Below are 16,926 nucleotides of genomic sequence, written 5' to 3'. Positions count from 1 at the left end.
ACCTAGCACATCCGGGCTAACCTGGAGATCTCCTTGACCCCAAAGCCAACCAAGGTCTGAGAGTCTAAGGAAGGAAACGAGGGTTCACACAGAAGCAAAGGCCAAGGAAAATAGGCGATCCCCCTCTCCCTGGATGGCTCCAGACTGTGTTACATTCATTCACCTCTCGCCATCCGCCCCGATGCTGCCCCTCTCCTGGAGACTGCAGACAATACTTTCCTTCCTCCTGTTCCGCTTGGGAGCTAACTGTCCTGGCCCTGAGCTCGACTAGCACATCAGTGCACTCTGTCCTGGCTCTGAGCTCAACTAGCGCATCAGTGCAAACTCAGCTAATAAGATGCTACCTAGTGGGGTCAGGTCATGCTCCAGATCCATCCCCTCGGGACATCTTCAGACTCGCTTTTCCCCATGTATTTGTCCCACCCCAAGCCTACCTTCCACCTTTTGCTCTGGGCAGAGTTATAATAGAGAGTAAGTTCCTTAAGGGACCAGCTCACTTTTGTATTGTATCCTAAGCACCGAGGACAGTGCCTGGAACATAGTAGGTGGTCAATTAACAAATGAGAATTCATTCATTCATTCGGATCTGATTGAATGGCCTTTAATTGAAAAGAAGCTGTGAGCTCCTGGTAATTCTAGAGTGCCCCAGCAGAGGGCAGAATAATCCGAAGTATGGCCTATTTGCATAGTCAAATAAGAAGCCAGGACTGAAGTTCAGCAGTAGCAGATTTTTGTTATTTATCTGTCAGGGTTCTGGTGGAAATAGTAAAGCGAGTTTGAAGCCATATAGAATTGAGTTTTCTTTTATTTGGGGGTGAAGCATTCTGTCTCTCCCTTCCCTCTTCGATCCCAACCCGACTCATTCTTCAGCCCCCAACCCATCCACTCAAGTCCCACCTCCTCCAGTAAGACTGCCCAGAGTCCTCCATTCCAATATGACCTCGCCTCTCCAAATGCCTGTGGTATTAGATCGAGTTCATTGTTTTGCGTCTCCGAAATCTCTTCCCAGCTAGATCGGAAGTACCTGAAGGGCAGGAGCCACAGTTGGCTTTTCGAATGTACCCCCCACACACATTCTCTAGTTATGGTGATGAATAAAAAATAAACCAAATCCCAAAGCTCCCCACCTTTAAGCCAGGTTTCTGTGATTGACTCAATTTTAACACAGCGGGGAAAGGGAAGGGAGCGAGTCTTCCCAGTGACTGGGCTGCTACATACCCCAGTTAGGGCCGCTCCCCAGAGGGACAGAGCTAGAACATGGAGGTTGCTGGCTTTCTGAGATTCTTGATTATGGAGGGTATAAGGAGGAGGGTGAGCATGTGTTTGCCAGGGCTGGACCCCGGCAATAAAAAGGGTCAGTCAGGCACTTAGTCGGCAGTGCCCCCTTGTGGCGATACGTCTGCCCCCAGCCGGTGGGCATCATGTTGAGTCAAACTTAGCTCTGAATGCTTTTGATTTCACAAGGGAAGCTGTGACTGGGGGATGATAAGGTCGCCCTCCAGAAGCTGCTTAGTCTCTCTCACCTTAATTTTCTCTTCGGTAAATGAGGATTAAAAAACTTTCCCTGATATCCAGAAATACTGGGTTCAAGTAAGGATGTGCCTTGAAGAAGAGACAAGGAAATCTTCAGATGCAAAATGGGTCTCCCAGCACCTATAGCACAAAACCCTACATACAGTGGAAGGCCAACCAGTTCTTATTCCCTTGTATCACTGATCCTGGAAAGAAGACAGGACATAGAAAAAAAAAATCTTCAATCGCTTGACCCTTAGTTCATTCATTCATTCATTCATTCGATCACAGATGTTTCTGAAGCAGCTACTGTGTGTCCGGATGGATGGTAGACACCGGGAGGCCCCGGGACTGGCCCCAGGGAGCGCACAGTCTAGTTGGAAATGGGCAAAGATAAGTAGCCTTGATGCAGGCCTTGTAAGGCCTAGCCTGATTGGGTGAAATGCAGTTCAGTAGAGATTTTGTTCAGTCGCCCCTCCGGTGCAGGCGCTGGGCACACAAACACAGACCCGAGGCTCGGTCCTTCGCCCGCCAAGCCCCCGGGTGAGCGGTAGACCTCGTCTCCTTGCCTGACGGGACAGGGCAGGGACGGGATTGGAGTTCGGGTCTCTCCTGGCTTCCCTCCCAGCTGCCCTTTCTGCCCCAAGAACCCTTCTTCTAGCTTAGGCATGTGGGGTATGGGTGAGGCCCCTAAAATGCAGCAAACAGCAACAGGGAAAGCAGAGCCAGGGCGGATGGCCACCCAGGTCAGGGTGAGGCTCCCCGAAAGTGCCCCCGCAGAGTTAGAGCTCCCCATGGCCCACGTGTTCACCTGGCCACCCACCCTCCCTGTGAACAGCCGAGGACCCTGGCCCGGCGCTGGCGCTCAGGGCCACGAAGACCCCTTTTAGCCCTCGGCACAATTTCCGGGGCCCCGCTGCCAGCCCCGAGCTCCGAGCCTCTTCGGGCGTCTTCCCTCCCGGCCTCCAGTGGCCGGGGAGCCCCGCCGGCGGCCGGCGGCCTCCTCGGCCTCTCAGCACTGCCGCTCGTGGACAGTGCCGGCTCCAGGCTCAGGTGGCTCCTGCCGGAGGCCGAAAAGCCCCCAGCGAGAGGAGTACCCAGCGAGGCCGCTAGATGGCCCCCTTGTGATTCGGAAGAAGCAGCCGCTTCTGCGAGACCCAAGCGAGCGGAACCCACGGAGGGGAACGAGGCAACTTTCTTGGGCCGGCGTGCCTTCCACGCCCAGTGCCGGCCTTGGGTCCGAGAAGAAACTCGAAAATAGCGGGAAGGGGCTTTGGGTTACTATGGCAGCGAACGGGCTCGCTCCGGCGGGGGGGGGGGGGGGCAGAAGGGCGAGATCCAGAGTTCCCCGGTGCTGCCGGAAGGACTCGGCAGGGGAGAGGGGCTGGGGGCTGGGGGGAGGGGAGCGCGGTCAGGAAAGCTAAAGGAAATGCCGGAGCCCCCCGCCCGCCCCTCCCCCGCGGCCTTCCCTCTGGGGCCCGGCTTTGCCACGCGGCTGTCCCCGGCGGCGATCGCAGCCTCGGGAAGGGCGCACTGGGCGCCGGCTCTTTCACCCGGCTGCAGGGGCGGGGAGGAAGCCCTCTCCTCCCCCTCTCTCCCCTTCCTTCCCTCCCCCCCTCCCCCCCGTCTTTAAGCGAGCCGAGCCGGCGAGCTCTAGCAGTGACATTGAACTTGACTGGAATTCTCCCCTGATCTAGCTCAGCCGGTGGAATCCGGCCTTTGGGAGAGCTTTCCCGGGGGGCAGGAGGGAGCGGCCTCCTCCTCCTCCTTTCTCCTCCTCCATCTTCCTCCTTCTCCATCCTCCTCCTCTCCCTCCGCCCCCCTCCTCCTCCTCTCCCTCCTTTCTCTCCTCCCCCTCGTCCCCCTCCTCCCTTTCCTTCTTCTCCTCTTCCTCATCCTCCTCCTCTCCCTCCTCCTCCTTCCCTTCTTCTTCCTCCTTTCCTTCCTCCTCCTCCCCCTCCTCCCCTTCCTCTCCCTCCTCCTCCCCCTCCTCCCCTTCCTCTCCTTCCTCCCTTTCCTCCTCCCCCTCCTCCTCTTCCTCTCCTTCCTCCCCTTCCTCCTCCTCCTCCTCCTCCACCTCATCCTCCTCTTCCTCCTCCTTCTCTTCCTCCTCCTTCTCCTCCTCCTCCTCCTCCTCCTCCTCCTCTTCCTCCTCCTCCTCCTCCTCCTCCTCCTCTTCCTCCTCCTCCTCCTCCTCCTCCTCCTCCTCCTCCTCCTCCTCCTCCTCCTCCTCCTCCTCCTTCTCCTCCTCCTCTTCCTTCTCCTCTTCCTCCGGGGGCACTGTTAATCATTTTTTACCTGAGTAATTCTCCCATCGCTTCTTGACCTGGGGGATTGTTAATGGGCAAGCCTCCCATGCAGACTATTTTCTCCAGCTCAATCAAATCCTGGAGGCGCCAGTTTACTTTTATCGATCAGCGGGTTCCTGACAGGCTTTGCCACAAGGAAGCAGCATCATCCTTTTTTTAACTCAAAGGGGAACAGCTCGCCTTAAAGTTTACGGCTAAAAGCCTCCACGCACGGCAGGCAAACATTTTAGCAGCCTGCGACCCCAGCCCCGTTTTAGGGAGACGCCAAACACAGAAATGACAGGTCCGGGGATCGCACCCTTAGACCCCTGGCAAAGGTTCGGGGGGCGGGGGGCGGAGTTGAAATCTCTTTAATTACTGCTTAATGCCCTTTGTTCCTACCCACTCCCAGCAAAGGTAAGTAACTCCGCTCCAGGGTGGGGGGGCTGGGGGGAAGGAAGAGCTCTCCGCTTTGCAGAGCCCGGAATCGCTCCATCCCTTCAGCCCAAGCCCAGCCTCGGCCCTGCTGGTCACCGAGCCGTTCTTCTCCCTCCTCACCCTAGCTTGGTCCCCACCCCTCCCGACCCCCAGTTCAGTGGGTCTCCCCGGACCTCAAACCCCCCGCCCCCGTCGATCCCTGGGCCCTGCCGCTCCCAGGCTTCCTGGGCCACTTCCAGGATGCCGTCAGCCCGAAATCCGCGCCCCTACCCACCCATCCAAAGGGAGAGCTCCCCGCCGGCGCCTTTGCTCGGTGCCTCCTGCGCTAGCTAATTCCTGCCTGGGTTGTGCCCACCAGAGCCCCTCGCTTCTCCTCGAGCCCGCACCCCTCCACGACAGACTCTTCGACGCCGATCGTGTGCTCTGCGGTGGGGGGGGGGAGGGGTCTCCGCCCTGGGGTGAAGAGATTTCCTTAGAAGTAGGCTTCGTTTTTCCTTTTCTGCCCCTCCCCGCCCCACAGTGAGAAGCTGATGAACTAGGGCCACGGACGGGGGTGGGGTGGGGTGGGGGAGAGGGGGCTGCAGAGGGAGGCGGGCTGCTAGGAGATGGCAGGTTTTTAAGAAAACCCTTCATGTGTCCAATTTGCCTTCGGATCGTTCCTTTAAGGGTGAGACTGAGGCTTCTTATGCAGCCGAAGGCTTGGGCTGATTTTTTTACCTGGGCTAATTACGAGTTTGCTCACCTACTAGTCCAAACGTCCCAACCTCCTCCTCGCTCCGGGGGCCGGCGTTGAAGGCTCAGAGCCGAGTCTGGGGAGGGAGAAGAAATCCCCCCTCCCCGGCCCCTCCGGACCCCGCCGATGCGGTTGACCAAACAACTTGCCCCAGTATTTATTTTAATTCCTGCACCTAGTGATCTTAATTAAGATCCCTAAGCAACGTTGAAGAGGTTCCCGCCCCCCCCCCACCAGCTGGGCCGCTGCCACCCTCGTTTATCGGGGCGCATTTCCTGGTGTCATTAGGTCTCCATTCCAGCTCTGTCCTCCCGCGGCGGGCGGGGAGTCGGCCCCTGAGCCTGCTGCCCACATCCAGCAAAGCGGGTCCTCCGTGGCAAGGAGCAGCGGATGGGCGCGGGGCAGAGCAGGGCTCCTTCTGGGGGGGGGGGCGGTGCTGGGTTTCTCTTCCCCGGCTTGGGCTCCATCCACTGGGTTTTGGTTGGAACCTGGCTTATTTATAGGAAGCTCCATTGCAAGGGGATATAGACACCCCCCCCACTCACACATAGACACACATATACACATATGGCAGACCCAAGAGCGCAGCTGCTCCCCCCACATCCCCAGACTGGTATTTTATTAGGCGACGAACAAGTGGGAGAAACGGAGCAAGAAGTGCAGCTTTAGTTACTGGCATCTCCGCATTTGGCCTGGCGGGGGGGGGGGTAATGGGGAGGGGGTCGGAGGGGGGGCAGCAGAACCAAGGTTTCAGGGGATCACAGATTTTCACAGAGAACCCTAGCTCTGCGAAGATCCAAGTAAAAAACAGAAATCTAGAAAAATAAGCCCCCGAGCTAGGCCAATGACCATCTCTCTCTCTCTCTCTCTCTCTCTCTCTCTCTCTCTCTCTCTCTCTCTCTCTCTCTCATCCCCCACCCCGCCGCCGCCGCTGTTTTTTCCCCACTTCAAGTCAAGAGACGAGAGAGCCAGGAAAAGGGAGAGGAAGAGAAAAGGGGAAGAAGAGGAGTCTCAGGAAAACGATGGGAAAAAGACCATTTCCCCCGAATCTTTCCCCAGCCTTGGCCGAGAAAGCGGCGGCGAGCGGTTCATCCAGAGGATGAACTGCGGCGCTCAAACCTAGCCCCTCCCGGCTTGGGTACCACTTCTCTGTGTGTAAGTTTCTCCCGCTTGGCTCCTCCCCCCTCGGCGAGCCGGCCCCGCCCCTCTAGCTAGAAACACGTCCTGCCGTCCGCTGATTGGCTGCAGCCTGGCGTAGCTCCGGCTACAGCAAGCCCTCTCTCCAGATTCCGCGGCCAGTAGTTTGCGGCAACGAGAGGAGGAGCAGCAGCAGAGGAGGAGGAGGAGGCGACGGCGGCGGCGGCAGCAGCAGCAGTAGCAGTGGCGGCGGCGACATCGGCGAGGTGGGAGAACAAGAGGCAGAGACAGAGGCAGAGGCAGAGGCAGAGGCAGAGCGAGGAGAAGCGGCGGCAGGACAGCGGCTTCGCTCAGTGCGCGGCGCTGTCGGGGTGGCCTTTGGGAACGGCCCGCGGACGGTCCTCCGGAGCGGCTCCTGGGAATTCTGGCAGCCGGAGATTTGGGTAAGAACTTCCAAGATCTCTCCGCCGGCTAGCAGCAGCATCTTCGGCTCCCGCACACACACTCGCGCGCGCACGCACACACACAGACACCTAGAGAGAGCGCGGGGAAGGACCAGAGAGAACCGAACGAAAAGACCCCGGGCCTGGAAGTAAACTTTGGCTGCCAGAGCGAGCGAGCGAGCGAGCGAGCCGCTGGAGCCTGGCCGGGGCAGCCGTGCGGAGACCCGGATGCCTGCGAGAGGAGGATGAGCTCTGGGAGATTCGATCTGGCAGCAGCTACTCCGATTTCGCACCCACCCCACCGGAGCCCAAGGTAGAAGGCGAGCCCGTACCTGCGCTAAATCCGCTTGTCGGTGTCAGTCCGTAGCATTGTGACTTCTCCATCCTCTCTCTCCTCTCTCCCTACTCGCCTCGCCCTCCCCCGAGCTAGCCGAAAGAACTGAGACTCTGATTTCCTCCCCCTGGGGCAAATACCCTGGCGATTGGCTCCCAAAACTTGAGGTGGTGGGGGTAGTGCGCTCCGGGGTGCGGCGGTGGTAACTTTGATTTCCCGATCGCGGCCGCCCGCTGCCCTTTGACTCGTTTTTTTGGGGGGAGAGGCGATTCTCTGCAGGAGGCCCTCCGGTCTGTGGAAGCGGCCCGACGGGCGGAGGAAAAAAAAATCCCTCGGCGAGCGAGCGAGCGAGAGCAGCCGCTTCCGCAGCCTCTCCCCTGCCCGCCGGCCTGAGCCCCGCGACCCAGGAGCCGCCGAGAAGCCCCGGCGTCTGCAGGACTTTCCGCCGACCTCAGCCCCAGAAGCGGCTTCCTCCCCTCCCCTCCTGCAGACCTCGAGCCAAATCTGTCATTTTCTCTGTCTCCCAAACAAAAGCAGCCTCCAGACTGACCGAGCCGTCAGGACGCGCTTAAAGTGTGCCCGTTTTCTGCAGTAAGATTTGTGCATTTTTGGGGAGGGGGGGAGATATTTGCGCATGCCAGGTGCAAAGACAGCTAAATCCCCTCTCCGGTGACTGTGTGTGCGCGGGGCTCGGTGTTGGGCTTCTCCCTCGGCTTTTAGCTCCTCGTTTGTTTCGGTAACTTCGGGTTTTTTGGTGTGGTTTTTTTGTTTTTGGTTTTGTTTTGTTTTGTTTTTTTTTGGCCTCGGCTGCTCCTTGGACAGCCGAAGAAAACCCCCGTCCTCCCGCGTGCTTCCGACCTTTCTCCTTTCTCTTCCCATTTTTTAGGGGGGCCAGTTTGCTGCGGATCGCCTCCTAACTTTAAAGGCACCGAAACAGCGGCGGCGGGGAAATCGACTAGCTGGGCAGCCCGGATCGAGGAGAAGAGCTGAGCCAGCGCGCTAGCTCTCTCGCCCTATTTCTGTCTCCTCTCCCTGCCTCTCCCAGCCTCTCCACATCCCAGGCGTTTAGTTCGCCTCCTGATTTTTTTCCCGTCCTGCTCAGCAGGACTCGTCTTTTCTGCTTCTTCTCTCACGCTTCCTCCCTCCCCGCCAAAGCAAAAAGGGAAATACAAAAAAAAAAATCCGGATCCCGATCAACAGGCAGAGCCACCAGTCGACTAGAGGGGAGCCCCCGAAAAGACGAAGTCACGGAGCCTAGAAAAATGGATTCTTTTTTCCCCATGCTCCTCCTCGAGGCTTTGCTGTGGACCCAGGCGGCATCTTTGATTAATTTAAAATACTCAGTAGAGGAGGAGCAGAGAGCGGGGACGGTGATCGCCAATGTGGCTAAAGACGCCCGAGAAGCCGGCTTCCTGCTGGATGCTCGGCAACCCGCCTTCCGGGTGGTCTCCAACTCGGCCCCCCACCTGGTGGACATCAACCCCAACTCCGGGCTGCTGGTCACCAAACAGAAAATCGACCGGGACCTGCTCTGCCACCAGAGCCCCAAGTGCGTGATCTCCCTGGAGGTGATGTCCAGCTCCATGGAGATCTGCGTGGTCAAGGTGGAGATCAAGGACCTGAACGACAACACCCCCAGTTTCCCCAGCTCGCAGATCGACCTGGAGATCTCGGAGACGGCGAGCCCCGGCACGCGCATCCCGCTGGACGGCGCCTACGACCCGGACTCGGGCAGCTTCGGCGTGCAGACCTACGAGATCACGCCCAACGACCTCTTCGGCCTGGAGGTGAAGACGCGCGGCGACGGCTCCCGCTTCGCCGAGCTGGTGGTGGAGAAGAACCTGGACCGCGAGACCCAGGCCCACTACAACTACCGCATCACGGCCCTGGACGGGGGCGACCCGCCGCGCATGGGCACCGTGGGGCTCAGCATCAAGGTGATCGACTCCAACGACAACAACCCGGTGTTCCCGGAGCCGACCTACTCGGTGAGCGTCCCCGAGAACGCGCCCCTCAACACGCCCGTCCTCCACCTCAACGCCTCCGACCCGGACGAGGGCACCAACGGCGAGGTGGTCTACTCCTTCTACGGCTTCGTCAACGAGAAGGCCCGCGGCCTCTTCCAGATCGACCCGCACAGCGGCCTGATCTCGGTGAGCGGCGCCATAGACTACGAGCAGGGCCGCGTGTACGAGCTGGACGTGCAGGCCAAGGACCTGGGCCCCAACTCCATTCCGGCCCACTGCAAGGTCACCGTGACCGTGCTGGACGTCAACGACAACGCGCCCGTCATCAACCTGCTGTCGGTCAACAGCGAGCTGGTGGAGGTGAGCGAGAGCGCCCCGCCGGGATACGTGATCGCGCTGGTGCGGGTGTCCGACCGCGACTCGGGGGTCAACGGTCGGGTGCAGTGCCGCCTCCTGGGCAACGTGCCCTTCCGCCTCCAGGAGTACGAGAGCTTCTCCACCATCCTGGTGGACGGGCGGCTGGACCGCGAGCAGCGGGACCAGTACAACCTGACGATCCAGGCCCGCGACGGGGGCGTGCCCTCCCTGCAGAGCACCAAGTCGTTCACCGTCAAGATCACGGACGAGAACGACAACCACCCCCACTTCTCCAAGGCCTACTACCAGGTCATCGTGCAGGAGAATAACACCCCGGGGGCCTATCTGCTCTCCGTCTCGGCCCGGGACCCGGACCTGGGCCTCAACGGCAGCGTCTCCTACCAGATCGTGCCCTCGCAGGTGCGAGACATGCCCGTCTTCACCTACGTGTCCATCAATCCCAACTCGGGGGACATCTACGCGCTGCGCTCCTTCAACCACGAGCAGACCAAGGCCTTCGAGTTCAAGGTGCTGGCCAAGGACGGGGGCAACCCGTCCCTGCAGAGCAACGCCACGGTCCGGGTCATCGTCCTCGACGTGAACGACAACACCCCGGTCATCACGGCGCCGCCCCTGGTCAACGGCACGGCCGAGGTCTACATCCCCCGGAACGCGGGCGTGGGCTATCTGGTCACCGTGGTCAAGGCCGACGACTACGACGAGGGCGAGAACGGAAGGGTCACCTACGACATGACCGAAGGAGACCGGGGCTTCTTCGTGATCGACCAAGCCAACGGCGAGATCCGCACCACCCGGACCTTCGGGGACGGCTCCAAGACCACCTACGAGCTCATCGTGGTCGCCCACGACCACGGCAAGACGTCCCTCTCGGCGTCCGCCTTGGTCTTGATCTATCTGTCCCCGGCCCTTGACGCCCAGGAGTCCGTGGGCTCGGTCAATCTCTCCCTGATTTTCATCATCGCCCTGGGATCTATCGCCGCCATCCTCTTCGTCACCATGATCTTCGTGGCGGTGAAGTGTAAGAGGGACAACAAGGAGATCAGGACCTACAATTGCAGGTAACGGCCCCCGACCCTTCCCCCCCACCCTTTTGTCGTGGCGGTGTCGCTCACGGTCCCGTTGTCTGTACGTCTCTGTGTTTAGACTAACTACCTTTAAAAAAAATCCACAAAAGCACCGAGTTTACTCAAACACTTGGGGGGTGGGGAGCAGAACAAGGTTTGTCCCAGCCCGAGGGGATCAATTCTCTGGCTCTGACACTTCGCTGTGAGACAGTCGTTTGCTGTTTGCATTCTGTCATAATGATGATAAGCAGAGAAGCAATTATCTTCCTAAAATTTGCACAGCTGTCTCCGCGAAGTTATGGCAGAAAAAAAAAAGCAGAAAGGGAAGGAATAGTTTTCCTTCCCCCCCCCCCAAAAAAAAAGCCCAGAGCCCCAGCAGCCCGCTAACGGGAGACGGAGCCGAGCCTTTGGGCCGGGTCTGCCAGCTGCCCGGTCCCGGTGGAGGGGAAGTGGCCGGGAGGGAGAAGAAACGGGGCTGGGGATTTGAGTTGGAATGGGGGAGGGGAAGGAAGGGGAGAAGGGAAGGAGCGGAGAGCCTGGCGTCTGTGCTCAGCCCAAGCGAAAAGCTGGGGCGGGGGGGGGCAAAGGGAACACTTTTCGCAGTCATCTGGATGCTTCCAAAGATCCGGGTGCTGGGCTGCGGTGTAGACCCGGCACCCAAATGACCGACAACACTCTCCCCTCTGTGGCTAGGTGGTTATCTCTTCTTTCTACCTTGGCGAACCGGTGGGTGGGGGCTCCCCTCCCCTCCGGGGCACACAGGTGGCGCTGGCCAGGTAGGGGCACCCTTAGCTCGGGGCCCCACAGGAGAAAGCTCTTGGACGCTCGCGTCTCCGAGGCTGCTGAGGGGCGTGGACGGGGCGCGGGGGGAGGGGGGGGCTCGAATGCCAACGGCCAGAGGGAAAGGGGCGAAAGGAGAAATCGAGAAAAGCGATCTTTCGGGACCCCCAGATGAATTAAAGGGTGAACCTCAAGCAACTGTTCTGCGGATTCTTCACATCCAGACGCCGTTTATTATTTTTTACAGCACTACCGAATCCAATGGTTCAAAAAGGGGGAAAAAAAAACGGTTTTGGAGTCGGATGTAAACGACTCCCGGGTTCCCGTGCCCCCCTCCCCCTCTTCCCCCGCTGGCTCGGACCCCGCAGGTGTGCGTGTGAGAGAGCGCGCGCTTTGCCACCCAAGCGTTTCTCCCGGCTCTCGGGCTGCCCATCTGTGCTTGACGTAGGCGGCGAGCCACCCGAAGCCGTCCTGGCCCGGGTCCGAGGCGGCGGCGGCGGAGGGGCGGCGGGGCGGCTCGGGTCCGAAAACGCTTGGAGGGCGAGCTGCCCGACTTAGCCCGACGGAGGCGTAGCCCCATGAATATCAATGAGGGCCCATAAAGGAGCAGCTGCGGCACCGCCTCGGAACTGGGGCTAATCCTGTTAGCCGAGAAGTGGCTCGGGCTCCGCCGGCCCCGTGGGCTGGGGAGATCTAGGGACCCGCCCCAGGCCGGGCCTGAGGCGTCCCGGCGGCCGAGGACGGGCTGTCTCCAAAGTGGCCGGTGAGAGCCCCGACGCTGCCCGTCCGGCACAAAGCGAGGCAGCGTCTCGGCCCTTCGCCGGGATGAAAAGGAGCCGGCCGAGCTCCGCGGACAGCCCGGGAGAGAAGCCCCTGGCCGCCCGACGACCGCTCGCGGGCGGAGAGGGTCCTCGCTGTGCCGCCCCGGGCGGACCCTCCCCCTGCAGGCCGGCCCTCCCGGGCTCGAGATGGCCGAGGCTTAGCAAACCGCAATTCGGTGCCGCGCCTGATAAAGAAATAAAGGGCAGCGCCCAGGCTGCCCCTTTGCCAGGCTGCCCAGCCTAGGTGAGCCAAAAAGAAAAAAAAAAAAAGCCACCCGGTGATTCCGGCCGAGGCTGCTGCTCTAGCAGAATCTAGCTGCATTTTTATTTTTTATTTTTGAACAACCGAGATCCCGGGGCGCCCCTCCAGTTCTCCGCTTTTCCCTTCCTCCCCCAGCCTTCAGCCCGTGGCCTCGGTGTGCTCTGGCCGCCTGCCGTGCCGGGCCCCGGGGAGCTCTGAAGAGGATGCCGGGAGCCTCTCGGCTCCAGGTGTGGGCAGTGCCAGGAGGCCCTAGCCTCTCAGCGGCCCTTCTCGCCTCTCCCACTCTCTCAGCAACTTGGGCCCCGGGGGCCGGGCTCTCCTTTTCGGTCGGGCTCGGGGTTCTGCAGGTGTCCTCCGGCAGCGCCCCCCTCTCCCCCCCTCGGGAGCCGTCCCGCAGTGAGCGTTTGGCTTCGCGGAGGCTTCGCGGAGGCGGGCGGTTCGGCCGGGGAGCCGGCCCGCCGCCTCCTTTTTTGCCGGCCCTGCTCTGGTCCCCGGCGTGCAGAGGTCGGAGTCCCGTGCTGTAGAAAGTAATAAAGGGTCTGGAGAATCCGGCCGCGGGCGGCGGCCCGGCGTCCGCCCCGTTGTCCCGTGCTGTGTCTCTGTGTGTCTGGCTCGGTGTGAGGCGAACGCAACCGGCTTGTGTCCTGTCCGTTCGCAGTCCCGCTGTCTGTAGGTCTGGCTCGGTGCGGAGCCTGCCGCTGAATGCACTAACCCTGACATTCTCTTGCAGCAGCTGCCTAGCCATCCCTCGCCTCTTCTGCCATTTCATAAAAAGGCCCAAACGGCAAGTGGAGGGGCTGCGGCTCTGTTTCTCCTGGGAGCAGGGAGGAAGGCACAAAAGCAGGGGAGAAACGGAGCCCGCCGGGACCAGGTACAAAAGGCGCTGCTCCCCGTTCGAGCCACCGCGGGCTGGCAGACGCGGGCGGGGGGAGGGAGCCGGGGGGACGGGACGGGAGCCCGGCGCCCATCGCCGGCCCCGAGGCCACTCCGCACCTGCCGGGGGCAGTGACACGGCCGGAGAAGGGCTAACGCTCGGGGTGGGGGGAGGGAGCGGTCCTAATCGCCGGGTTCTTTTTCCCTTTCCTTCGTCCCCATGTCCGCCCCCCCCCTCCCCACACTCGTAAGTTCTCTCAGGTCCGGTGGCAGCGCCCAGCTTCGGGCGCCCGAGCGTTGTGTCGTAGCTTTCCAGTGGGCTCCCTTTCCCCCCTGCCAAATTATCACTAGCAGATTTCCAACTGGAGGAAGCGGGGCGGCGGGGGGGGAAGGGGGGGCGCTCAATTCGGCCTGCAAACTCTGGGGTCCCCCGTGCCGGAAGCACCAACAGGAGCCAACAGCGTAATGGGGGCCGCAGGACCTTGAGCTGGCGGAGGAGCGGAGCCCCTGGGGGGGCGCGCGGCCGGCGGCCCAGCGAGCTCACCTCCCCTTGTCTGTCCCCCAGGATCGCCGAGTACTCCTACGGGCACCAGAAGAAATCGAGCAAGAAGAAGAAGATCAACAAGAACGACATCCGGCTGGTGCCCCGGGACGTGGAGGAGAACGACAAGATGAACGTGGTCAGCTGCTCCTCCCTGACCTCGTCCCTCAACTACTTCGACTACCACCAGCAGAGCCTGCCGCTGGGCTGCCGCCGCTCCGAGAGCACCTTCCTGAACGTGGAGAGCCAGGCCGGGCGCGGCGCCGGCTCCGGCACCGTCTACCACCACACCTTCGCGGTGCAGAGCGCCCAGCAGCCCGACCTCATCATCAACGGCATGCCCCTGCCCGAGGTGAGTGGGCCCGGGGCCCCTGCGGTTCGAACGTCCCTCCCCCCTCTCCACCAGCCTGGGCCAGTGTTTTAAGGAGGCAGTCGTCTTGGGCCGCAACTGGGATAGGACTTCTCCCAGAGCCCTCTGGGGCATTTGTGCCTCGCCATTGTTTTTCCATTCAAAATGAACCTAATGGGGCAGCTAGACTGTGCCGTAGATGGAGCACCAGTCTTGGAGTCAGGAGGTCCCGAGTTCAAATTTGACCTCAGACACTTAACACTTCCCAGCTGTGTGACCCTGGGCAAGTCACTTAACCCCAATTGCCTCAGCAAAACAAAACAAAACAAACCCATAAACAAAACCACAATAACAAACAACAAAAATTCAAAACAAAACAACAAAAAAATTGAAGAGGCCCGAGCCCCAAGATATTCTGCTTTATTGGCTCCACTTGCTTTAGGGAGAGCCGGCCATTCTAGCAGAGGCTCTGACAGGCTGGTGGAAGAGAATCTGATACTCTGAGGGCTGTGTTCCAGTTTGGCCAAAATTAGCTTTGCCCTATTCCTGCTAACTGGCATCTTCCTTGGAGGGTGGTTCGAGGGAGGGGGGCAGGAAGCCAAATTCCTTTGCCATTTGGTGGTAGCTCTGGTCACAGCTGAGAGAAGAAGAGCTTGAAAAACTGTCATTGACTACGTGGGTTGTTTTTGTTTGTTTGTTTTTTGGGGTTTTTTTATTTTTTTATTTTTTTATTTTTTTGATTAACTGGATCTTGGTGTCTGCCATTACCTTGGCAAGGTGAAATTGTCATTTGCCATGTGGTTTTGGGATTAACTGTGGGTATTAGTTGTGTCTGCCCTTACCTTGGTAAAGAGAAATTGTCATTTGCCTTTTGGTTTTGGGATTAACTGTGGATATGAATTATATGTGTCTGCCCTTACCTTGGTAAAGAGAAATTGTCATTTGCCTTTTGGTTTGGGGACTAACTGTGGATATTAGTTGTGCCTGCCCTTACCTTGGCAAAGAGAAATTATCATTTGCCATGTGGTTTTTGAACTAACCGTGAATATTAGTTATATGTGTCTGCCCTTACCTTGGTAAAGAGAAATTGTCATTTGCCTTTTGGTTTTGGGATTAACTGTGGATATTAGTTATATAAAGAGAAATTGTCATTTGCCTTTTGGTTTTGGGACTAACCGTGGATATTAATTATATGTGTCTGCCCTTACCTTGGTAAAGAGAAATTGTCATTTGCCTATTTTTTTGGGATTAACCATGGATATTTGTTATATGTGCCTGCCCTTACCTTGGCAAAGGGAAATTATCATTTGCCATGTGGTTTTTGACCTAACCGTGGATATTAGTTATATGTGTCTGCCCTTACCTTGGTAAAGGGAAATTGTCATTTGCCTTTTGGTTTTGGGACTAACTGTGGATATTAGTTGTGCCTGCCCTTACCTTGGCAAAGGGAAATTATCATTTGCCATGTGGTTTTTGACCTAACCGTGGATATTAGTTATATGTGTCTGCCCTTACCTTGGTAAAGAGAAATTGTCATTTGCCTTTTGGTTTTGGGATTAACTGTGGATATTAGTTATATAAAGAGAAATTGTCATTTGCCTTTTGTTTTGGGACTAACCGTGGATATTAATTATATGTGTCTGCCCTTACCTTGGTAAAGAGAAATTGTCATTTGCCTATTTTTTTGGGATTAACCATGGATATTTGTTATATGTGCCTGCCCTTACCTTGGCAAAGGGAAATTATCATTTGCCATGTGGTTTTTGACCTAACCGTGGATATTAGTTATATGTGTCTGCCCTTACCTTGGTAAAGGGAAATTGTCATTTGCCTTTTGGTTTTGGGACTAACTGTGGATATTAGTTGTGCCTGCCCTTACCTTGGCAAAGGGAAATTATCATTTGCCATGTGGTTTTTGACCTAACCGTGGATATTAGTTATATGTGTCTGCCCTTACCTTGGTAAAGGGAAATTGTCATTTGCCTTTTGGTTCGGGGATTAACTGTGGATATTAGTTATATAAAGGGAAATTGTCATTTGCCTTTTGGTTTTGGGACTAACCGTGGATATTAATTATATGTGTCTGCCCTTACCTTGGTAAAGAGAAATTGTCATTTGCCTTTTTTTTTTGGGATTAACCATGGATATTTGTTATATGTGCCTGCCCTTACCTTGGCAAAGGGAAATTATCATTTGCCATGTGGTTTTTGACCTAACCGTGGATATTAGTTATATGTGTCTGCCCTTACCTTGGTAAAGAGAAATTGTCATTTGCCTTTTGGTTTTGGGACTAACTGTGGATATTAGTTGTGCCTGCCCTTACCTTGGTAAAGGGAAATTATCATTTGCCATGTGGTTTTTGAACTAACCGTGGATATTAGTTATATGTGTCTGCCCTTACCTTGGTAAAGAGAAATTGTCATTTGCCTTTTGGTTTTGGGATTAACTGTGGATATTAGTTATATAAAGAGAAATTGTCATTTGCCTTTTGGTTTTGGGACTAACCGTGGATATTAATTATATGTGTCTGCCCTTACCTTGGTAAAGAGAAATTGTCATTTACCTTTTGGTTTTGGGACTAACTGTGGCTATTAGTTGTGCCTGCCCTTACCTTGGCAAAGGGAAATTATCATTTGCCTTTTGGTTTTGGGACTAACTGTGGATATTAGTTATATGTGTCTGCCCTTACCTTGGTAAAGGGAAATTGTCATTTGCCTTTTGGTTTTGGGACTAACCGTGGATATTAATTATATGTGTCTGCCCTTACCTTGGTAAAGAGAAATTGTCATTTGCCTATTTTTTTGGGATTAACCATGGATATTTGTTATATGTGCCTGCCCTTACCTTGGCAAAGGGAAATTATCATTTGCCATGTGGTTTTTGACCTAACCGTGGATATTAGTTATATGTGTCTGCCCTTACCTTGGTAAAGGGAAATTGTCATTTGCCTTTTGGTTCGGGGATTAACTGTGGATATTAGTTATATAAAGGGAAATTGTCATTTGC

At 57.2% G+C, this 16,926-nt stretch overlaps 1 protein-coding gene across 6 annotated transcripts in view; it reads left to right on the top strand.

The window, feature by feature from the left end:
- The first annotated feature begins 6,278 nt into the window (after positions 1–6,278).
- PCDH19 (protocadherin 19) overlaps positions 6,279–16,926 on the top strand; it is a 120,317-nt gene continuing 109,669 nt past the window's right edge. For 2 of the 6 annotated variants that reach the window (XM_051968149.1, XM_051968146.1), the window contains exons 1-4: positions 6,279–7,476; positions 7,772–10,288; positions 12,888–13,028; positions 13,596–13,923. In XM_051968149.1, the coding sequence (XP_051824109.1) occupies positions 8,148–10,288; positions 12,888–13,028; positions 13,596–13,923 (2,610 nt within the window). In that variant the 5' untranslated portion in view covers positions 6,279–7,476; positions 7,772–8,147. Of the gene's footprint in view, positions 10,289–12,887; positions 13,029–13,595; positions 13,924–16,926 lie in introns of all 6 variants that reach the window. The other 4 variants (XM_051968151.1, XM_051968150.1, XM_051968148.1 and 1 more) reach the window with 3 other exon arrangements.

Source organism: Antechinus flavipes, chromosome X (assembly GCF_016432865.1).
Source record: "Antechinus flavipes isolate AdamAnt ecotype Samford, QLD, Australia chromosome X, AdamAnt_v2, whole genome shotgun sequence".
NCBI lineage: Eukaryota > Metazoa > Chordata > Mammalia > Dasyuromorphia > Dasyuridae > Antechinus > Antechinus flavipes.
Note: the sequence above shows the minus strand (reverse complement) of the source record. Positions and strands in the feature narration are given on the sequence as shown.